General features: G+C 34.7%; 3 protein-coding genes across 10 annotated transcripts; 2 read left to right on the forward strand and 1 right to left on the reverse strand.

The window, feature by feature from the left end:
* Window positions 1-4,462: 4,462 nt before the first annotated feature.
* On the reverse strand, window positions 4,463-8,502 carry LOC101264949 (protein REPRESSOR OF SILENCING 3-like). The gene is made up of 4 exons (XM_004243623.5): window positions 8,156-8,502; window positions 6,737-6,961; window positions 5,995-6,561; window positions 4,463-5,899 (listed from the first exon to the last, which is right to left on the reverse strand). Exons 1-4 carry the CDS (start codon window positions 8,396-8,398, stop codon window positions 4,724-4,726), a joined length of 2,211 nt encoding a protein of 736 aa, XP_004243671.1. The 5' UTR covers window positions 8,399-8,502; the 3' UTR covers window positions 4,463-4,723.
* A 114-nt stretch (window positions 8,503-8,616) lies between these two features.
* On the forward strand, window positions 8,617-21,091 carry LOC101264647 (uncharacterized). 8 transcript variants are annotated; one of them, XM_010325665.3, is made up of 6 exons: window positions 8,640-8,807; window positions 11,207-11,288; window positions 11,932-12,174; window positions 15,783-15,971; window positions 19,905-20,012; window positions 20,720-21,091. In XM_010325665.3, the coding sequence occupies exons 3-6, from the start codon at window positions 11,938-11,940 to the stop codon at window positions 20,801-20,803; spliced, it is 618 nt and encodes a 205-aa protein (XP_010323967.1). In that variant the 5' UTR covers window positions 8,640-8,807; window positions 11,207-11,288; window positions 11,932-11,937; the 3' UTR covers window positions 20,804-21,091. The 8 variants fall into 8 exon arrangements, with proteins under 8 accessions (XP_004243670.1, XP_010323970.1, XP_010323967.1 ...); XM_026032014.2 differs by having other exon boundaries at window positions 19,905-19,967; XM_069286975.1 differs by lacking the exon at window positions 19,905-20,012 and adding an exon at window positions 10,002-10,050 and having other exon boundaries at window positions 8,715-8,807.
* Window positions 21,092-21,952: 861 nt separating this feature from the next.
* Window positions 21,953-22,862, forward strand: LOC109120714 (pentatricopeptide repeat-containing protein At1g19720-like). Its single transcript, XM_019214729.1, has 2 exons — window positions 21,953-22,309; window positions 22,380-22,862. Exons 1-2 carry the CDS (start codon window positions 21,953-21,955, stop codon window positions 22,860-22,862), a joined length of 840 nt encoding a protein of 279 aa, XP_019070274.1.
* The last annotated feature ends 724 nt before the right edge of the window (window positions 22,863-23,586 follow it).

Here is a 23,586-nt window from a genome sequence, read left to right on the forward strand (position 1 = left end):
GCTTCGTGTTTTTTTTTTATAATGATTATATTATGATATATGGTATATATTTGGAAACTCATTATTATTCTTTGTACTACAAAAACACTATAGAATACTTTGGACACATTATTATAGAACCTGGATTAATGAGTAGGTATTTTTGGACGTGAATGCGAATTAGACCTTGGAATAATATTAGGTTAGCCTCTGTTTCAAAAAGTAATTTATTTTTCATATCATTATTATTCGCTTCCTTTCATTTTATATGAGTTAATTTGATTAGAACAATAAGTTAAAGAAAAAAACAAATAATTTTAAAACTTGTAATCTAAAATAAACTAACACATATGTGTATAATTATAAATCATTTCATTAAATATAAAATTTGACATTTTAAAATTAATTTAAAAATATGTCATTCTTTTTTCAATAAGCTAAAAAGAAAAAATAAACCAATGGTCTTTATGATTCATAATTTGAACAAAGACGTGTTTAGGGGTGTACATGCTTTGTCTTGTTGGTTTTTATCTAAATTAATCTACACCAAATTAAATTAATTGATTTATTTTGACATGATATTAATTTTTTAGAAAATAAAAAATACTTTTGAATTATGTGGTTTTAAAATAAAAATATATCAAAATGTTCTATAATATTGTAATTTTAAATATGTCAAGTCAAACGTTAAAATTAAATAGTTGCTGAAAGGAAATTAGTCATTCTTTAAAATGGAACAAAAAAAGAAAATAGTCAAACAATTTGAAATAAAGAGAGTATATTGATTTGATTCTTTGATTTTTTGGGTTTTTTTAATCACGTGAATACTATTTAGAATTATGTATAAAGTTTTAAGAGATAACTATCAAAAATACACCTAAACTTATCATTTTTTTGAGTTTCATACTTCAATTATTGAGACTGAGAGGTTCACACCTAAATTATCACTTATTGATTTGAGAAACATATTTCTCTCTTTTGTCTCACCGTGGTATGTGTAATACACTCTTTCTTTTATTTTAAAAAATTGTCACATCACACTCCACATAAACATCCACTTTGACAAAAAACTAAATGAATTATTAAATATTAGTTAAAATTAAAGATTGAAAATTATTATCCCAATTTAATTTATTTATTTTTATTTAAAACTAGAAAATTAACTACAATATTAAAAAGTATTACAATATAATTTTTTAAACTCTATATTAATCAAAATCAGATAAATAATATAAAACTCAATTACTTGTTTTCATTTTGTATTATTATTATTATTATTATTATTGTTATTATTATTATCATTATTATTATTATTATTATTATTGTCATTATTGTTATTATTATTATTATTATTTTGGAATTGGTAACTTCAGGTGGATTCAATAGTATTTTCAAGGTGAATTATATATAAAATATCTTTTATTACCAAAAAAATAAAATAATAATAATAATAATAATAATAATACTATATAATATTTTTTATTTTTAACCCACTCCGTTCCGTAAAAACCCGCCCCTTCCTCCTATGCTTAAATAGTACATTAATATAACGTTAAACCAAATAACACAAATATAACAGCTAATCCAATCAATAATTATATTTTGATTAATGATTACACGGAAAAAGTGAAAGAAATCTGAGCTTGTTTGAAAACCTTTGAAAGAAGTGAAAAGATGATAAAAATTAAGAGTTTCATCTCTTAACGGATTTGAGATTACATTGGAAAGTGAAAGAAAAAAATTTCAACCTGCCTCTTGTTTCGCTTCGCTTAATTTAATTATTTCAACTTGTCCTGTCCCGCAATGCCCTGTATATAATTATACCTATCTCGCGCCGCGGTCGACTTGCCTCATTGCCGTCCCTAATGCCAAGGCAATTGAGGATCCAAGATAAGCTAACTTTTCATGTAATATATTTAACATTACAAAATCAAAAACTAATTTAGCATATTTTTTATATCAAATCATAAAATTCAGAAAAAATCTTTTTAGGGTCTGTTTGGAAAGTCATTCGATAATTGAAATTGGTGTAATTACTACGATAATAATTATCAGCCTAATAATTACACAATTTAGTAATTACACTAACATGTTTGATTGTCACAGTGTAATTCCCTTTGTCATGTTTGATTAGATTAATGTAATTACACAACTAAATTTTAAAATAAATCAAATTTTAAATAAATAATATTACAGCTTCATTAATTAATGTATACAAAGTTTTCTTCTGGCCACAATGACAAACAATCAAACTCATCATGCCAAAATATTATTGAACTTATCATGCCAACATTGTAACTTCAAATCTTATGTGCGTCATTTTCCATATAGCTGCGAGCGATGTTCTTAGAGAATAAGATGAATGAGCCACTAAATTTTAAAGAAAGCACGTGAGATATCCAAACAAATCAGTTTTTTTGACATAAATCTCAAGGTACCTCAAGTGAGTTAGAGATTGTATCGCACTAAGCCAAGAATTTGAGAGGTTAGTAACTCCTGAACAAGCTAAGTCTTAGTTTTACAAGTAAATGTAAAACATTTGATTTGTTTCATATGTTGAATTTTGGATAAGCAGCGAATACCAAAGACGACAGAGGACATTCACCAAAACACTTTCTTCTTTAAATAGAATACTTGTTAGGTAAAACTAGAAGATATGTTTGATAAACTCTGTGTAATCTAATTTTCTTTCTTTCTTTTTTTCCTAACTAAAACATTATTTGTTTCTTAGGGCATCTCCAACCCAAACATCAAATTTTACATTAAATTTGATGTCAATACTATTTTAGTATAAATCAACTTCAATCCACTACACCAACTTTTACATCCAAAAGTCTCTCTCCATTATTATTTCTTATTTCATAAAGCATTCACCATAGATAATTCATAGTATTTTCTTTTATAGTCGTTTAATCTAAAAATTATTTTATTACCATAATTTTTTACAATAATATAATTTGCTAGAAAGTATTATCTATTATATATAATAATGGATAATACAAATATAAGTATTTTCATTAATGAACTACAATTAAATAAACATTACATAATTAAAAATTATTTTAAATTCTACATAAATATTCAACTTTCAAGATCATTACGGCGCTCTCATAAATGCTCTATTAATGCATTACGTAGTTCAAAATGAGTTTTTTTTGTCCTTTATTTTTTTATGTCGAGCTAGGAATTGTCGAAATCGATTATTTTTGTGAAAGTTAATTGTAGTTATAACCAATTTTAATTTATAGTAGAATTAACATAATTTTTTTTTAAAAAAGTCATATAGAAAAATTAATTTATAAAATAAACTAACTTTTATATCTAAAATTAATAATATAAAAGTATTAAATAAAAAATAATTTAATATATAAGATATTTAATTAAAACGTATAATATATATAATGTTTAATTAAAAGTTTTGCATAATCAAATAACATTAAAATATTCAATAAAGTGAAATGATGTGATGAATATTGGTGTGATTCACGCATCAAAATGATGCAAAATTTGTATTGGGTTGAAGCCTCAAAACACCAATTTTATACCGAATAAAGATTTGGTGTAAAATTTGGTGTTGGGTTGGAGATGGCTATATTACATATTTCGAGCTTGTTTGGTATTACTCTTAAAAATTGTTACAATTTTTTTATGAAAATACTTTTGAAAAAAATAATTCGTATTTGGTTAATTCTTTTGAAAAGTGTTTTGGATAAACTATTTGTGTATGTCAATTCTCTTTTTTAAAAAAAAGGTACTTTTGAGTTTTGAGAATCAAATTAAGAAAAAACTGTTTTTGCTTCTATTTAAGAGCAGTTTTGATGATTAGCCAAACATCTGTATTTTCAAAATAGTGATTTTTATTCAAAATAAATATTTTTAACCTCTTAATAGGAATGCAAAAGCTCTTAATCAATTAACGCATCTTTAACGCCGAGAACACAAAAAGATTGTCTCGTAAGAACCACTTCATCCAAAAAATTGTATTGGCAAAATTCCAAAATTCTTGAGAAATTATAATAATAAAACCTAATAATTGTGATTTAGAACGTTTACAGTCCATTCTGTGATAATAAAAATTTGATAATTATCGTTAGGAATCATACATTTAACACCAACAAATAATAGAGTAATCGGCTTTGTCATCAGAAGAATCCACCATGATCAAGTGGATAACAAAACTTACACTTCTATATAAAGTTGAACCGGTAAACACATGATCCTACATTACATAATATGCATCCTACCATGGATAGTACAAATTAATTAGAGTATATTACACACGATTTATCATGTTGAATACATGCATCTACTTGTTTAATTTAATACAAGTTAAGCTTAATTGTATACATCGAAAGTTGGAGAACGTAGATGTAAAATGAACTAAAATATAATGACACGTTCATGTATGTTAAGAAAAGTAAAGATAAGAAACGACAAAATTGAGGGGAAAATGCATTTGTTTTGGTTGCGTGGGCAGTTAAGGTTGTGTTTAACAATACCAATTTTCTGGTATTCAAATTCAAAGCATATTCAGATACAACTTTGCAAGTAAGCCTGCCACATTACAACACAGGGCTACAAACAGAAGGATGTCCATGTATAATCTTCAAATGGAGAAATACAGATTCAAGAATGGCACAACTGATTCTGGAATGAAAATTATGCACCTAAATGAAAAGGGAATTGGATCGTCTATGTAACTTGAAGCCGTCATATCTTACATGAAGCTATTCTGAAGTATCCACTACTTCTTCTCATTAGTCTTCTTCTTGAATGACCCACTTAGTGCTGCTTTTGTTTTCGTCCACTCCTTCATTGAAGCAGCACTCTTCATGAAAGAACAAGTTTCGCTGTAGTTAGTATCTCCTACAAGTGCTTGTTTTGATGCAGATACATGTTCCTTTTCGGGGGTTGGAGCACTGGCTTCATTCTTCTTTGTTTCTTTCTGCTGATAGTTGTCCAACACTGGAAGCTCTTTACTGAAATGAACATTATTCTGCTCCTCAACAGAAACATCTTGCGAATCACTTTTATCCATGCTGTTAGATTTTTGTGCTTTTACGGTCTCTCCTATCACTGGCAACTCTGGTTTTGGAAGACTTAGACCAGGCAAAATTTGTGAAATGCTGAAAGAACTTCTAGTGGCATCACGAACCAATTCTGTCCATGAAGATTTTTGTCGCCATGCAGCACCTCTGACATAAATATCTACAGGGCTATTGTCAGTGGCAATTTTATCCAGCTCCTCGTGCTGATCTGATACTTTCTCTTCATATTCAACTTTATCCAGCTCTTCATGCTGGTCTGATGCTTTCTCGTCATTTGATAATTCATCTTCAGATTCAGCTTTATCCAGCTCTTCATGCTGATCAAATACCTTCTCATCGTTTGATACTTCATCTTCAGATTCAACTTTATCCAGCTGTTCATGCTGATCTAATACTTCCTCGTCGTTTGATACTTCATCTTCAGATTCAACTTTATCCAGCTCTTCATGCTGATCTGATACTTCATCTTCAGATTCAACTTTATCCGGCTCTTCAAGGTGATCGGATACTTTCTCATGGTTTGCTACTTCATCTTTTTCGTCGGAGGAGAACTCACTAACACCATTAGAACCAGACTGCATCTCTGTACCAGGAATAGCACTCGGCAAAATATCCAATACACTGAATGAAGCACCACTACTAGCACTAACAAGATCTTTCCATGGAGACTTCTTTGGCAATTTGGCACTTCTATTTAATAGTTGGCTATCTCGTGTGACTTCCAAACTCTGCTTTGCTTCAGCTTTAGACAACAACGTATGTGCCTCACCATCTTTTACCTCTGAAGGTGCTTTACGCTTTCTGTTTGAGGGCATCGTCTTTCCTTGCTTTTGTTTATCCGTAGCAAGTCGTGATTCCTTGGATAGCGAATTCTGTTCGCACGACACCCATAAAAAGGAAAAAGTAAACTAAGATGCTTATACCATGAGCAGGGAAAATGAAAAATAGAACATAACAGAATATGAACCTGAATAGCTACAATTGCTTCCAGGGTTGGATCTTTGAACATAGTGTTTCTATCCTTTGCACCGGCCACTACATTGATAATAAGGTTGTCATCATCGTCATCCATTTCTTGGTCAACAAAATCTTCATTAGCCTGAATAGCTGTCATTGCTTCCTGGATTGGATCTTTTACCATAATCATTCTATCGTTTGCACCAGCCACCACATTGAGAATGAGGTTATCATCATTTACCATTTCTTGGTTGACTAGATTCTTGTCATTCTGCAAATGATCAACTGTACCATTTGAGCTTTGAACTTTCTTAGATAATTTAAAATCCCTAGGGGTTTCCTCAGAATAGTTCTCCCTCTCAAAAATTCTGTTCAACACTGAATTCATGATGTTCAGCTCTTTCTCATCCATTCCACCATCCTTTGAGTCATAATTACAAAGTGATTTTTGCTTGTCCATATGAGTAGTACCAGAGTGCTCTTCACAATCACAAAAATGGATAGGTAAGGAAGGAACTTCCACTCGCTGAAAACTGTATTTATGCTTGCCAGTTCCTCTAAGAGACACTGGTTTAATCTGCACAAAGAGATTCCAGAAGCATGACTCTTGACGTAATAAAAAACATAGGTCTTACTAAAAGAGATTGCATTCAAATGTAAACCATGCAGTCACCTTTCCCGCCATAAGTCATCTAAGAATAATTGTATCAAGAGAAGGACGTCATAACCAAGCACAGGGAAAAATGCATTACCTTTCCTAATTTTGGGAAGTAAATCCGAATTTGCGCTTCATCCAATTTGGAATCTTTCTTCTGACTTTTCAGGGAGTCCATCCTTTCAGCTTCACTAACAGGAAGATGGGTCGAAGTAGTGGCAAGTGTAGCATCTTCTTCCCACTCACGTTTCATATGAAGAAAAAAGTGTTCCTTTGCCTTCTCTATTCTAAGCCTCCCACCTTTCCACATGCATCCATTATACTGCAGATCAAAATTGGATTAGCACCACTAAGCATCAAGGTGATACCTTAGGAGTAGATTTTAAAAGGAAAGACTCCATTCACTTGCTGCAAATTGATTAAGTTATCCTAATAACCAGTGTTTTGGACGGCAAAAGGTGACAAGAGTCTGCCTCGTCATAAGGCGAGGCGAGGTGCTCGCCTCACGGCCTCACCGCTCTCATTTTGAAAGTGCGGCATCAATTAATACCAAAAGTTAAAATATGTATTTGCATATGTAAATAATCAAAATCTCAAAAGCAATAAAACATTACCAAATATTTCAATTCAAAAAATGAAAATAGATAGTACTTACTAAAAGTCTATAACTTGAATGAGGAAAAAAAAACATAACAAAATCAAAACAAAGGTAGAAGTGATTTTAAAGTCTGAAGAAGGAAAAAGAAAAAGAGGAAGAAGAAATATATATTGGTTAGACTTTGGAGTCGCCGGAAAAGCCTGGCTAGTTGCCAGAGGAGTCTAGTCGAAAATCCTAAAATTACCTTTTAACTTTTAAAATCCTAAATTGGTCGCTTCTTTTTTTAAGAAAATACAAAAGGTGATGCCTTTCTTGCCTCTTGCCTCTCGCCTTTTGTTATCATGGCGTCGCCTTTTGAAGATCACCACAAAGCTAAATGGTGATGAAGGGTCATCTCGCCTCTCGCCATTGACGACAAGGTGATCGCCGTACACAACACTGCTAATAACGAAGAGACACTTTGATATTATGTGATACTAATGGTTACAAGGCCGAACGATGGCCACCACAGATAAACAACATACAGTAATGTCTTGCAGCACCCAAGGGAAGGGTGCAAATGTAATGAACACCTAATGAGATACTGCACTCACTGACAAGAGTTGGGCTGTTTGCTTCACAAAAACTCTAAAATACACTAGCATTCCTACACTCCAAACCTCTCTAATATGCTTAAGGTATTCTTTCACCTCAACTTCCATACATGACTAAATAAATTAGGAGCCTTTATCCAGGTTCTTAACCTCCTTCTCCAACTAAGGTGCCGGCTACCATTCTTTATGTTATTCATCTTTTATCCTAGACTAGAAATGCTACGCTATTTGCACCAATTCTTATATCTATGCAATGAAAACAGACAATTTAGCATAGTACGCACGCACAATTAAAGTGAGATACGGAAAGCTTTATAGTTTATACCGTGCTGAAAAGTTTGGGTAGGGATTTGTCGGAAGAAGGAAGTAAATCCAAGTAAGCAAAGCTGCGGCCTTTGGTTCGAACGATGTCCATAGATTCCACTTTTCCGAGTTGTGGTGTTGAGAATGTCTTCTTCAAATCCTCAGCCGTCACACTTTCGCCTAAACCACCAACATATATCCTTACACTTTTCTTCGTTGATTCATTGCCTCCTTCGCCCGTTACCATCTCTGCCGGTGCCGCCATATCCAACGCAATCAAGCTCCTTGGTCTGAAACCTAATGCGCTTTGTTGAGGAAAACCAAGGTGTAAATTACACTTCTGACACTACTAGAGTATATTAAAGAATGAAACTTTTTTTTTTTTAACAATAGAGCTGTATTTTGTTTTACTCTAGGGTTAGGGGCATTTTAGGGTTTTCATTTATTTTTAGTATTATTATTCTTGTACAATAATGATTTATCAGGCTGTACTTTTTTTAAAAGTCAAAAAAAACTTGAGCTAAATCTGAATATTTTTGGCATTTACATATTTTTATCTGTTGTTGCCTTTTGTAATTTGTGAATAAAAAGTTGAACTCTCTTTAATGCCCTCACGTCTTCAAGAAGAGTCTTTTCTCCATAAACTATACTGCTCTTTCTTGCCCAGTTTACAGGTAAGTTTCCCCTCTGCTTTTTCCGTTTTTTTTTTTAATTAGTTGGTTTTTTCCCTTATGGATTTGAATATGGCCAAAAGAGAAGTAATGATGATGGTGACTTTTAATTAGTTGGTTTTTTTTTTCATTTGTTTGATTTTACGAGATGTACAACTTTAATGTTGTGCTGACCTTTTTCTGCTTGATTTTTCTTTGCAGTTGTAATTGCTACTATTAAGTTTTTCTTTTTGTTTTGGTGAGATGGATTATTGTATTTCTTGAAAGTTAAAACACCTGAGACTAAAGCATTATCTTTTGGCTTTTACCTAGAAAGAAGACAGGATCTTCTTGATTGTGAAGATATGAGTTCGTTATGCTACCCTGTTGTATTACTACCCAATTAATTATTTCCATTTTTTTGTGTAGATGTGGATAAATCATACACTGTTGTATTACTACCCAATAGTTAGTGAATTTACCATTTCATGTCTTTTACTATAGTATGTGGATCATGTCAGTAAAGATTCTCAAGCAAACCACTGCCAAGTTCATATAAATAGTCAAGACATGCATAGGTATCAAGGTTTTGGTTAATAGTTATGGTTCTGCAAAGTTGCAGATGCAAAATAACCATTGAAGGAAGGGATTTGGTGTCTTAAACTTCTATCATGAGCAGTAGAGCAAATATATTTTTTTCAGTACCATAATCTCTCTCCAATTTCATCAGGAGCATGAATGTGTTATAATTTTTTTTTAGTTTTGGTTTGGTGGAGGGAGAACGGAGCTCGTGGGGGAGTGAATTAACTAGAGAAGTAGCAAATATAGTATTTGACATTTTTCTTGGGTATAAGATAGTTGCTGTTCGTTGTGCTTTCCGGTTGGCTTGTTGAGCATGTAGAGAAAATTGGGACACCATATAGCTATGACCTGCTTCTACCAGGGAAACTCTCAAGGCATGGAGTTGCAAGGTGGAAAAAGCGTATTAGTTCCCACGGTAGTGTTCTGAGATTTATGGCATAGTTGTATAATTATTTCTAAATACTTCGTCCTCTCTGTAATGAAAAATGTGAACTGGAGGACTTGGATTCCGGGTTACAACCTCTTTTAAGTGTGTAGTATACACTATCGGTTGTTTCATAAGCTTTGTATCTCGCTATTTTTTATACACTTCTCTTGCAATAGTTCTGCTTTAAAAATATTTCTTTTGACCTGAAGGTCTATCGAAGAAACAACCTTTCTACTCCACAAAGGTACAAAGATAGAGGTAAAGTAATCCCATGATTAGAAAAATTTGGAGTTGTTTTTGTGCCCAAGTTCAGTGAATTTCTTTTCTGTGGTGGTTTACCTCGTCTTTATCTACTCTGGGATGGAATATTTGTTTTAGGTTGTGTTCCAAATAATAGAATTAGACGTATCTTAGAAACATATTTTTGTCAAATTGAACATGTGAGATGAGCCTAACATTTGTAAAAAGACAGTGGTCAAAGAAAGTTTGAGTATATGTGTAATAATGTTGCAGATTTGCATTAGCATTTTTGTAAATTTGATCCAAATTCAGGTTTACTTGGCAGTATTCTTTGGGTTTTACAACTTTGTTATACTGATCTTGCGCTATTGCTGATATTAAAACTTCTGGTAGTTTTTTTCTTCTTCTTTTGCTGGCTGCACCAATTGCGCCTTACTATATTCTCTTTATTTGGTGTCCTTGTGTAGTGCAATAAAGAGATTCTTGGTGAGGATTAGTTTGAATTTTTCCCCTGTAATTGTTCTTCTCTCTGTAAAGGAAGGTGCATGAAGTTTTATCTTATTGTTAAAGAATGATGGGTTGGCGGTGCCTAAATGTAGGCAATTCATATCTTTGTTTATCTTCTTTTATAGTAAGTGTAAGTCTACAGGTCCTCCGTCCATGTCTATTCTAATGTATTTATCTGTTTTAGCCTACGGAAAACTTCTTTTGATTCACAATGATCTTTTAGCCTTCTACAGTATTTCACTTGCTTACTGGAATCGTGACATTTCCTAATATTTCTGATTTCCCTTCAGAAAACAGTGATAGTGCTGATGATAACATTCAGCTCTCACGTTATTGAAAAACGACTACTCATCCCTCTCCTTTCAGTCAAGTGAGCTGATTTTTTTTAAACATAACATTCCAAAAACTTGCAGAAAAAGAAACTCACGTCAACATGATTAAAATCGTGATCATGATTGTATGTTGTCCCTATGAAGTTTATGAATGTAATTATGGTATGTTAAGTAGACTGGTTCCATCCAGCTGAAAGCAATCATCAGTGTAGAATTGACAAAATATTATATAATGTCTCACTTGGAACAAATGATTCATAACATGCACAAAGAGTTGGATTGTTCGAGTGATTTTTCATTTTGCCGCTTTTGATGATACAAAATTCTTGTTACAGAAGATATACTCAACTACGACTCCCACCACATACATCATTCAGCAAACAACAGAATCCTTTGATCTCCTACACACACTATATGGTAAGTTATTCTAATACAGAACCTCTAAGCTATTTGAAAATCAAGCTCGCGTGACTGCTGAAAAGACTGAACAATTAAAGACAAAAGAAGCTATCTCAGAAGTGAACATTATTAATCTGCTATCTTTGTGTTATGGTTGTTAAAAAAAAGGGTGTTCTTTATAGTGTTGCTTTTAATTATCTAAACACTGTCTACCTTGTTTTATTTTTTTTATGGCAAGGGAAACCCGCAGCCTCTACTCTTTGGGTGTGCACAGGGTAAAAACCCCGCTCCTATGCAATAGCTCACAAACCCTGTCTACCTTGTACTGATCAATACTTTTTATGCACAAGATTGTTGCTGCCAATATATATACCATGTATAATAAAATAATGGCAAAGAAGGCTAAGTTAAAGAACACATTTATATATTAGGCTTAAAATAGATTTTTCACATTGGCCCGGGCAATGCCCGCCTACCTCCACTAGTAGAGAATATAATTTTTTTTCAGGTACTAAGGAAAATCTATTTAATTACCGCTGTACTATTTCGGCAATTGAAAACCCTAAAACCCTCATTTCATATTTTCCAAATTCTCTCTTCTACTCAATTGTTAGATGCACTATCTACGTTACCCACTTGATAATTGATTCAATTTTCTCAGTAAATCATGTTGGGTATTCACAAATTCTATAGACAAGTTCATACATTGTCTCGTGAATATGGCCCTAGCGAGACGTTGAAGAGAAAGGTTGCTGAATTGAAGGTAAAGAGGAAACGAAAAGATCCTCGAAAGAATCAGTTATTTGTTCAGGTTCCTGATTCAAGATCGTTCCTTGATACTGCTACTATGCCCATGATACTCACTGTTGTTGGGACTGCACTTTTCGCAAAGCTCCTCATGATGGTATGATGCTCCATTGCAGTTTATGTAAAGTCCTATTTAATATTTGGATGAAATTTGAATGATTTTAAAATTGGACAAACCCCTAATAAATATATTCATTTGTTGGTTGTGATTTTGGTGGATTGTTATGGTAAATAGAAGAGAAGCTTGGGAAATTGATACTTGAGAAGGTTTAAATGATGCTTCTTAGGTGTAGTGACATGATGGTTCATTAATATTCATAATCTTAATAGGAGAACAACTTTAGTGTTGTAATGTACCAAAGAAATGGTATCTCGATATAGAACTACTTATAGACTGTAGAATATCGTCGTTTTTCTTGGTTTGAATTAATGACACTTATTTCAATTTACATTCAATAATGTTAAAGGAACTAAAGTTGAATCTTGTTGATATTCATTGAGGAGGTTGATGGAATTTAGCTGACTTAATATACAAACCCCAAAGTCTCCATCATAGGTACTTCTTAAATTTTTTTTTTGGTAATTAGGATTTTTTTTTCCACCAAAGTAGGTACTCACAAAGCTAAACAAGTCCTACTCGACTGGTTATCACAAAATCTGCAGTCTGCTTACAAACTTAGAGAATTAAAACCTGGCTCAGGCAGTAGCTCTAAAACAACAAAAACAAGCAATTCTACAAGCAATATCCTCCATTGTAGTCTCTGTCTTCTCAAAAACTCTATTTTTCCTCTCCTTCCAAATGGCATGAATAATATCTGTGTATACTAGTTGTAGTAGCTGGGCCTGGTGGCTTTTTCCCTTAGTCTTCTGGATGATTCACTGTTGCATTGCATTCCAAGAATTGCTTGGAGGATGTCTGATAGTAGTCCATTGAAGTAATCTTCTCCATAAGGAGTTGGCAAATGCACACTCAAAAAATAAGTGGTCTCTTGCTCCATCTTCCTGCTTACACATAACACATTTAGGATCTACTTGCATTCTCCATTTCAGCAACCTATCTGTTGTAAGAAGTCTGTTCTGGATTTGCAGCCATAAGATAAAAATGGCTTTAGGTCTTGCGAAGTTGCGGCATATGAGACCTCTCCAATCAACCTTTTGGGTAATCACCTAGCATTTGATTTTAGGCTTGCCTTATCTTGCAATCAATACCATGATGCAGTACATGTAGGTGATACTTTGCTCCAAGAACTTTTCTAACTATTCAACAAGCTTGAGCGGGAACCCTGAGAGCTTCCATATTTTGGCCTTCGATGTAATAACTGTGTATGCATTTGATCCAAAGTCTATCCTGCTTCTTCTCTATATCCCAACACATCTTTAGAACTGCTGCTTTGTTCCATACCTTTAGATTCACCAAGTTTAATCCTCCCGCCACCTTTGGTGTACACATCTTCTCCTCAGAGACTAGGGCCTTCTTAGTTATGCTGTTGACTCCAGACCATTTAAAACTCCTACAGTAGGATTGGATTGCTTTCATCACCTTAGTTGGTATCATAAAATGTTGTGTCCAGTATGCTTGAATCCCAAAAAATCAATGTCTTAACAAGCTGAACTCTCCCTGCATAGGATACTTTTTTAGCTGTCCAGAAAGATATTTTTGCTACTATTTGATCAATCAATGGCTGCCACTGAATAAGATTGAGTTTCTTAGTGGACAAAGGTATACCAAGGTATCGAAAAGGTAAGGCCCCATGACTGTATCCCAGAGTTTGTTGGATGTGACACATTACAGTACCAAATACTCCTCCAAAATATATAGCACTTTTAGACAAGTTAGCTTCCAATACGGAAGCTACTGTGAACACAGTGAACTTGACGTGGAGTAGTTGAACTGATATTTGGTCACCTCTTTTAAACATGAGGAGGTCATCTGCAAAGCTTAAAGGTGTATTCTTAAGCCTACTGCACATAGGGTGGTATTTGAATATCTTGTGATTGGATTAGTCATTCAAGTTCCTACTTAGATATTCCATGAACATAGCAAACAAAAAGGGGGAGATTGGATCCCTTGTCGTAGTCCTCGAGCTGCCTCAAAAGGTTTTGTTAGTTCCCAATTGATCAAGAAAGAGTAGGAGACAGTAGTTACACATTGCATCACCCCGCCTATGAACTTGAGAGGAAACCCCAATGTTGACATCATTTGTTCTAAATATTTCCAATCAATAATATCATATGCTTTTTGGATATCCACCTTCATCATACATCTGGGTGAGATATTCTTCCTGTTATAGGCCTTGACTAGTTCATGTGCAAGAATAATGTTATTTGCCACTTTTCTCCTGGGTACAAATCCAGGTTGTGTTTCTGAGATCACAGTTTCTATCACCTGGTGGATTCTATTTGCCAACAATTTTTCTATGAGTTTGTATAGGACTGTACAACATGCTATGGGCTTATACTCCTTCATATTGGAGGGATTGGGAACTTTGGGTAACAGTGTAACTGCAGTACTAGTCACTGCTTTGTGTAACTTTCCAGTAGAAAGAACTCCTTAACTGCTCCCCTGTTTAATCACAGGCAAGGTTTTTTGAAGAACATAGCATTGTAGCCATCAACTCCTGGAGCCTTATCATCACCAATAGAACATAGTCCATCATAAGCTTCCATCTCAGTAACCTCTACACACAAGGCCATTTGTTGAGATTGATTCAGTGTTGGCCCCTACTTCAAAATACTCTCACTGACTGCAGTTGCTTACTTGAGCAGTTACCATTAAAGAATTGTAAAATGTTATAATCTCATTTTGAATTTCATCCGGATCCACAAATCTTTTCTCCATTTGCTGAAGTAAGTTTGATAATCTGTTTCTTGTGGTGTCTTTCTTTCATTATTGCTGCAAAATACTTAGTATTTGAGTCCCCCAATTTAATCCACATAGATCTGGATTTTTTTTTGGAAGCTCTCCTTTATATTGCTCCATTTCTCTAGTTGGATCAAAAGATCCTTTTCTTCCAGTGCTATAGCATCAGTATACTGTGAAGAGAGTTTCAGCTGCGTAGAGTTGTAATGTATTCCTGAGGTGATGGATCTTCTTTGTAATTTGTATTGTTCAACTGGGTAAGATGAGGTTTCAACTCCTTCAACTTTTGCCAAACACATTTAAATTTTCTATCTTGGAACCTACCAGTCCAACTTCTTTACACAATAAAGAACCTGAATGGAGCTTTAATGCTGAGTGTAGTCATTTTCATCTCCAGGACCATAGGTGTGTGATCTGGAATGTTTGGCAATTTGTAGTCCAGCACCAATTGTCCATACTATAGCATCCATTCATCATTCCCCATTGTCCTGTCCAGTACTAAATATTCTAGCTGAACCAAGTTGTTTGTTTGACCATGAACAAAATTCTCCTTTCCACATCACCTCATTTAATAATAGGTCTTGCACACATTCATCTCTTGTTACACTGGGGCACCATACAATCTATCTTGACTTTGTAGAAGAGCGTTGAAGTCTCCCCATACAAGCCTAGGTTTATTTTATCGAGTCGCTACTTTTAAAGTTTATTCGACAGGTATGGATGTGTTGGACTTGAGGTGAACACTAAGATATTTTCAATTCTTTGGTGTAGTAAACTTGCTTGTATGTTTTACAATCTATAAATCAGCTGAGTAGCTTATAAATTACAGTTGTGTTTGCATGCAGTATGATGACTCAAAGTCGCAAGATATGATTGAGCGAAAAATAAAGAATGCGCCTGCTGGTCAAGGAACAGTTAGGATGCTTACCCGCGAGGAATGGGAATCAGTTCAGGAAGTGCGACCAAGAACTCCGTTTGAATCTAAACTAGCTCGTCCAAATGCAAAGCTTAGGACAGGGGAGCCTTTGAAGATGGTAAATGCATACTTCTTTAACCTTTCATTTATCTGGTGATAGGTATTTTTCCTGCTAACATTCTAGAGAACAAACAAAGTGGGTTAGAAAGCTTCCTATAGTTGTAAGACATTCAGGCTACTAGTGGAATGCTTTTTAGCAGAATATCAATAATGACAAATGATGTTGTAGGGTCTAGAGGTTTATTGGTATGCTCACATTGTTTGCCTTTTGGCCTAGAACTAGGCATGCCAACCTTAGTGCAAAATTAAGGTGGTGTTAGATAGCTAGTCAAGTTTCTATACTAGTGATATTCTACTTCTCGAATGGGTTAGATGCAAGATCTTTTGTTTTTCACCTAAAGTAAAAGTGTGTATTGTATTAATTATCGGAAAGTAGTTAATACATATTTTCTCTCCTCTTAGTTCCTCGCATGCTATCAGAATCTTGTATGATCTTAGTAGAATCTAAAACCCTCATTCCGATAGGCATTACTCTTATTTACCGTGCCCGTTTCGTAATATCATGGCTAGTGTCAGTGATTGTTGTGATGGCATCGGGACTAATCTTGGTGATCGTTATGTAGCATCGAGCGTGTTTCTGGATACCTTTTCAGTGACACCTCACATTTTTTCCGTGGCTTTTTTGGTGGAGCTGCACATCTTTCCAGCAACACCACACGCCTTTTTGGTGACCATTCCTGCAGTTACCTGCTTTTTTTTCTTCAGGAGTTATTCTAGCAACACGAGTGTTTGTCCACTATTCCTGCAACTACAATGACGATCTCCTGGCAGTCAAAACTAATCTTTTCCCATGACTTTTTGGGCGATGTAAAACAAATTTAATCCATTTCTCTTCTTTCCATTAACTGCAAACCTATCATCTAAGTTATTATTTCAAGAAAATGAAATCTTATGAGATCTAGCACTTTTTGGTATAAGCTGGTCCATGCCCCTTTAATATCAGAGATGCCTACACTAGTTGGAGCTCTATGGAAGTTAGAAAATCTATCAGGAAAATCTGGATCATGATTCATGACCTAGCTTATATTTTTTGGGTTATTTGGAATGAAAGAAACAGGAGATATTTGGTGGAGTTTTAATTCCAATTTGTAAGCTTAAGGCTAGTCCTTTGGTTAGCTTTTTTAGTTGGGCCAATATTTCCCCTGTAAATAACTTAGATTATTACCTGGATTTTGTCAGCTCCTTAGCCTCTGTAAGGGGTCGTTTAGTGGGAAGGATAATATCAAATAGTCCTGGGATTAAATTATAGTATCACTTAATTTGTTGTTTGGTTGACAAGTCCGAAATAACTTATTCCGGGATTAAAATTAGTACCCGGATTAGTTATCCCTCCCTTTGGGTGGTATAGTAATATCGGGATAAAATAAGTAAATGACAAAAATGTCTCTTTCAACCCTTTTGTTACATCATTTTTTACATTTATGAAGGATATTTTTGTAAACAAATAAATTATTCTTAAAATTTATTTATTTTGAATGCAATAAACCAAACACTCAATAAATAATAATCCCATCATAACTTGAATTCAAACAAAACGACCCTTAAGTTCTTTGTCTTACTGAGCTGACAGATCCCCCACTTTTTGTATCCTTACTTCTACTAGATGCCTTAATGAAATCTCACTTCATAAAAAATAAAAAAATAAAATGAAATCTTGTGATTCATTGGAGTGTAATCCACTCATTGGAGTCAAGAGAAGGTAGAGTTTGCGCAGACCTTACCCCTACCTAAGAGGTAGTGTGGTTGCTTCCAATAGACCCTTGGCTCAAGGAACAATCGTCCAAAGCAGTCCAAAAAAAGTAATGGAAGTACAAATAGTAACAGAATCAAAGGACAAGAAACTATAGGAGCAATACTATGACTACTAACTAGTATGGACGGATATTTAGACGACACACTCTATTATAAGATTCTTGTTTCACTTTATGTTTTAATCCCATAGTCGCCCCTATATTCCTGTTAGTTGTATACCTTCCATTTATCATTTGCACTACCTTTCAGGATCCTATCAGTACTTCTCCTCCATCTCCTTCTGCAAACAGCTTACTCTTGACTAGTCATAGTCGTTACCGACGCAACATTTTCAATGGTTCATGCCTGCACCAAATCCTTCTTTTATCGTGGTATCTGCTCCCTCCCGATATTTCCTAGTGGCTTCTCAATTTTACTCCAACCCATCTAGACCTTATCCGTGTTTGTCGTAACCCCAATATTCCTCTGTTGCCCTATTATCTCTTTCTACCAGTGAATTTAGAGGTGAAGCCCTTTGTCACTGTTATTGTGAATATGGACTTACACTGATATTTATGACAAGGTCAAAATCTGAAACCACGTTAGTGCTTTTGTAAGGTCTCTTGCTAATTGTAATAGAGCTATCATAAGGTCTTTGCATAGATAAATCCAAGGGACCCAGATAAAATTTTAACTAAATCCTCAAGTCCTCGTGTAGTTTATAGTTGGTAAGAGGAGAGGTAGAGTTAGGCCGAAGATGTATTGGGGACAAGTGATTAGACAGAACATGACATGACTTCAGGTTACCAAAGACATGACCTTAGATAGGAGGGTGTAGAGGCAGTGGTGTACAGAAGAATTTTTCTAAGTGTCACCATTTAATGGACAAGAATGGCTCAAGAGGGAAATCAATGAAGCTTTTGCTTTAGACCTCCAAAAATTTAAGGCCCCATAAATAGTGAACTTTATGAAATAACATTTTAGTGAAAATTAGTGATAATTGAAATTAACGGAAACGATAATTGATAAAAATTATCATATTTCCATAAAGAAGGATTGATTATCAACAAATTTGTGTCAAAAATGGTTAAACATGTGTAAAAAATGTACTTTGTGCTATTCAACGAATAAGAAGCCTAAAAATAATTACTTTGACAAATATTATTTCAAAATTGCGTAATTTTCAACAATCATCCACACTTAGTATCATGCATTTAACATGAAATCGAGCACAGTCAAGTTTGAACTTATTCAAAATTGAACTTCTTGGTATTTGACATCCCATTTCCTTTGAAAGAGGAAAAAACAAAAATTGAACTTCTTGGTATTTGACATCCCATTTCCTTTGAAAGAGGAAAAAACAAAAATTGTAGTTCTTGGTATTTGCATCCCATTATTTGGGTGCCAAGGGCATGTCATAGTGTCAACGAAGTGGTTGAGAACCATGAGGTCTCAAGTTTAAAATCCTAGTAGAGGCAAAAATAACACTAGGTGGTTTCTTCACATTTGTCCAACCCTTGGTGGATAGAGTTACCTGTTACTTGTGTTGGTGGGAGGAAGTAAGTACCTCGTGCAATTATTGAGGTGTGACCAAATTGATCCGGACACTACGGTTATCAAAAAAAGAAATTGCCTTTTTTGTGGATTTTGTGTTCTTGTTCTCATGGACTGACATGAGGAAACTTTGTCCTGAGTTTTCTTTCTAAATTGAACTTGCCTCATTCGATGCCCTAAAGTTTCTTCCTTTTCCTTCTTTCCAGTTAAGAACGTCAATATTATGAAATACTAAATATTGCAAGAATAGGTACCTTGTAATATGGGAAAGATTTGGAGTCCCTGTAATTGTGTAATTAGGAACAAGAAATAGTTTCTTTCCTTTTTCTGTATTACTTGTAAATGCTTATTTAAATCTCAACATGCTTGAGAAATCAAGAAATTCATTCTTCTTTCTTTTAATGATGTCGGAGCCGAGGGTTTGGGTCCCCGGACTGTTAAACAGTTATTCCCTATTTTAATCCCAAAAAGAATGTGAGGAAGAAAGGAAGTTGCAAATCTGGTTCACTGACAGGAGTGTACTGACAAGTTTCAAGTCTCACGTCCCTCTTAGAAAGGCTTCCCAGTCTCCAGCAACCCCAACCCCAAAACCCTGGCACCGGAAGTCATGATTTGTGTCTTACGTGGCATCCATCATCTTCGGCAGAGTTTCATCACAGGCTCATGGGTCTTTCTCCCACAACATTCCTACCGCGATCTCTCTATCAAGGTCAATCAAGTCCCCTGCTTCATCTTCTATTTCACTTCCTATCAGGTTCGATTTTCTTTCCGGAACCAGTTTGTTGTTGTTGACCTGACCTTGAGTGTTTTCTCCCATATGATGAATTGCTTCTTTCCTTTCTACTTTTTATCCTCGATGTTTAGATCTTCCTTTTAGTTTTTCATATTCACAATTTCCTAATATTGACACGTTTAATGTCTCCAACCCTCGCATAATATGTGATTGGAATGGTTCAAGATCAGCTCTTCTCAAATTTAGGCCAAAAGCGTAAAAATGATGAATATCTATGTTGGAAGTAGTCGATCGTCTAAAGGCAACCAGCTATATGACGGCCAACGGGGAACTGTTAGCTAATATTTTTAACGGGAAAGTTCCAATGCCTGGTGAAATATTACAAATTAGTTTGAAAGAAATTGTCTATCCAAATAACGGAAGAAGCCTGTAGAAAATGGGACTATGGGAGTACGACGTAGTCTTCGAACTTTCTCTACTTGAGTTTTGGTTTCAGGATTCTGTTGGGTTAGGAGCAGTGCAATTCTTTTCGTATGTTTTATTTGGAAAGTTGTTCCTGAGATCATGCAAGATCATCGTGTCTTAAACGTCTTAGTTATCTTATAAAGTGGTACCATTTATGCTTTCTTGTTCTGATACCTTAACTATTTCCCTCAATAATCTTCCTGGTTCAGCTGCATGACAACAATGGAATGACCATGCTGTTTCATTTGATTGCTTATATGCAGGAAGATGTCAAGGATTGGACAATAGATGTTATAACTGACGCACTAACACGAGCTGAAGAATGTGCTAAACGAGGATCAAACTAAGCTTTTAAGTCGATAATAGTGGTAACCTAGTTTAACAATTGCTTCTTATGTGTACCAGAAAGGCTCTTCAACCTCAGCTGCAAATTACAACATACCATCTTCTACTATCAAAAGTGGAGAAATGCTGTTTTTCTCACTATCCAGCAATGTCAAAATTTATGCTTAGCAGTATTTACTGTGAATTAAAGTGTGTATATATACTTTAATTCACAAAGATAATATTTTCATTGAAATTAGAGGCTGTATGGACTGAATTTTTCAATAAAAGAAGAGAATTTTTATGGTAAACTTTCTTCTTGTTTAATCGATATCTCGATTTGTGCTTCAGCACGTGAGTCTTTAATTTGTACGCATTTTAGACTTCTAAATTAATAAGTAGTAACAAAGAATAGGTAATTAAAGATTACTATGTCACAAGCAAAGTATATGGATTTAATTTTTCTTTTGTTAGTTTGGATTTGCATGTTTGTGTTGATGTTCAATGAGATCTCATTTGTGACTGTAAAGTGATTCGTTTAACTCAAATCCTTCTAATAGAGTGTAAAGGGTGTATTGCTTTCTTGATTTTGCTTCTGATGGGGATGTAGGGTACTGTTACTGGTTAATTAGCAATCTGTGTCTGTCTTACAGTGAGTCTTCAGTTTACAAATGGAGTAATGTTTACCAGATGTAGAAATTGAGGCTTCTGTGGCTTTGTCTGCAAGAGTTAGATTTTTTGATTCAGTACTCTTCAATCAGTAGGACTGACTTGCTCTCTCTCCAGATCTTTGCAGGATGATAAAGAACTCATTTTTGAATTGTTTTTATATCTTTTTGTGGTTAGGAATGGGGATTTGATCATCTCGTGTTCGTGGTTGTATGAACAAGATTGATGTTAAAGGTTGCGCTTTTGGGTTTTGAATTGGGTTCTATTGTATTTGACTATGTTATTTTACAGTCTTACATATGCAGATTCCAGTAAAATATCGAAAATCAACACATGTGAGTGTTTCCATTTGGGACTTCCTTTTGGACATGAAATTGTACCTCTTCTCCCCAATCAACCTGTCTGTAAGCGGTTTTGGCTTGTTACTACAAAAATGCTTGAAAGAGAAGTTGCTGCAACCGTGCCAGCAAATTCATGCATTAATGTTAACATCACACACTGACATGAATGCTTTGTCATTGAATTCAAAGCTCATCGGTGCCTATGCAAGTTGCGGGGATCTAGGTTCTGCTGAGCTTGTGTTCCAAAGAACAACAAACCTGAATATTTTTGCATTTAATTGGATGATTTCAGCTGAGAAATCCATTGGGTACTTCTCTCTTCTTCATCAATCAAGAACTATTCCGAACACGTACACATTTGCTGTAGTGTTAAAAGTATGTGTTGGTCTAATGGATCTGAACAAAGGAAAGGAAGTGCAGAGTATGATATATAGAATGGGATTTGAGTCAGAGCTATCGGTTGCCAATGTCTTGATTAATATGTATGGCAAATGTGGCAGTACGGAATATGCTCGTTTAGTTTTTAATCTAATGGTCGAGAGAGATATTGTATCCTGGACATCAATGATATATTCATATGCTAACGTAGGGAAAATTGAAGAATCCTTTATTTTGTTTGAAAAAAATGAGGTTAGAAGACCTAAAGCCTAATGATTTTACATGGAATGTAATGATCGCTGGATATGCTAGGAGAGGAGACTGTGACACAGCTTTTATGTTACTCTCAAAAATGAGTGAAGAGGGGTTGACTCCAGATTTGGTTACCTGGAATGCAATGGTCTCAGGGTATGTTCAGAGCCGCAGATCAACTGAAGCTGTAGCATTATTGCAGGAAATGTTGGATGCTGGAGTGAAGCCTAATGAAATCACGCTCACTGGGCTTCTGCCAGTCTGTGGGTTGATTGACTCTGCATATACAGGGAAAGAAATCCATGGCTTAGCATATAGATTAGAGCTTTTTGCTAACGTCTTTGTTGCTAGTGCTCTCATTGACATGTACAGTCGATGTGGGAGTGTAGAAGATGCTTGGAATGTTTTCAGTTCTATTCCTTTCAAGAATGTTGCATCATGAAATGCTATGATAAGTTGTTATGGGAAGCATGGCAGAATAGAACATGCAATCAAACTTTTTGAGAAGATGCAGTATGAAGGAGTGCTGCCAAATGAAGTAACCTTAACTTGTCTTCTTTCTGCATGTAGTCATGGTGGTTTAGTTGAGAAGGGTTTGAAGATCTTTTGGTCCATGGAGGAGTCTTATGGCATTAGAGCAAGGAAAGAGCATTATGCTTGTGTTATTGATCTTTTGTGTCGTGTCGGGAGGCTTACAATATAGTCAAAGATATGGCAATAGAAGTTACAGATTCAATTGTTGGTGCTTTCTTCAGTGGCTGTAAGGTCTATGCAAGGAGAGATCTTGCTGAAAAGATGGCTAAGGATATATTACAGATGGACCTGAAGAAGCCTGAAGGTCTTGTAGCCCTTTCAAACATTTATGCTGCTGAGGGAGAGTGGGACAATGTTGAGAATGTGAGGAACATGATGAAGGACAAGGGATTCAATAAGATGCCTGGTTCCAGTTGGTTGTAGAGGAGCATGATACACAGAAATAGATATAGGATTGTGACGCAACATTTGCTTTTAAACTATTAGATAATGGTAAGAACGTATAAGATATACTTGCGTTGCTTTTTGCAATAGTGTTGAAAAATGATTCATCAAGGTTTCACTTCCTTTTCAAAAGAACCTATGTTTCAGGAATGAGGAAACATGATATAAATATACTTCCGCCCTTAACC

Source organism: Solanum lycopersicum, chromosome 7 (genome assembly GCF_036512215.1).
Source record: "Solanum lycopersicum chromosome 7, SLM_r2.1".
Taxonomy (NCBI): domain Eukaryota; kingdom Viridiplantae; phylum Streptophyta; class Magnoliopsida; order Solanales; family Solanaceae; genus Solanum; species Solanum lycopersicum.

Excerpts from the sequence above, each read along its gene's own strand:
- LOC109120714 (XM_019214729.1), top strand. The coding sequence starts at position 21,953 with ATGAATGCTTTGTCATTGAATTCAAAGCTCATCGGTGCCTATGCAAGT. Across the intron at positions 22,310-22,379 it reads GTACGGAATATGCTCGTTTA|GGAAAATTGAAGAATCCTTT; the intron begins GTTTTTAATCTA and ends ATGCTAACGTAG.
- LOC101264949 (XM_004243623.5), bottom strand. The coding sequence starts at position 8,398 with ATGGCGGCACCGGCAGAGATGGTAACGGGCGAAGGAGGCAATGAATCA. Across the intron at positions 6,962-8,155 it reads TACCCAAACTTTTCAGCACG|TATAATGGATGCATGTGGAA; the intron begins GTATAAACTATA and ends TTTGATCTGCAG. Across the intron at positions 6,562-6,736 it reads ACTTCCCAAAATTAGGAAAG|ATTAAACCAGTGTCTCTTAG; the intron begins GTAATGCATTTT and ends CTCTTTGTGCAG.
- LOC101264647 (XM_010325665.3), top strand. The coding sequence starts at position 11,938 with ATGTTGGGTATTCACAAATTCTATAGACAAGTTCATACATTGTCTCGT. Across the intron at positions 12,175-15,782 it reads TCGCAAAGCTCCTCATGATG|TATGATGACTCAAAGTCGCA; the intron begins GTATGATGCTCC and ends GTTTGCATGCAG. Across the intron at positions 15,972-19,904 it reads CAGGGGAGCCTTTGAAGATG|AGTTTCATCACAGGCTCATG; the intron begins GTAAATGCATAC and ends CATCTTCGGCAG.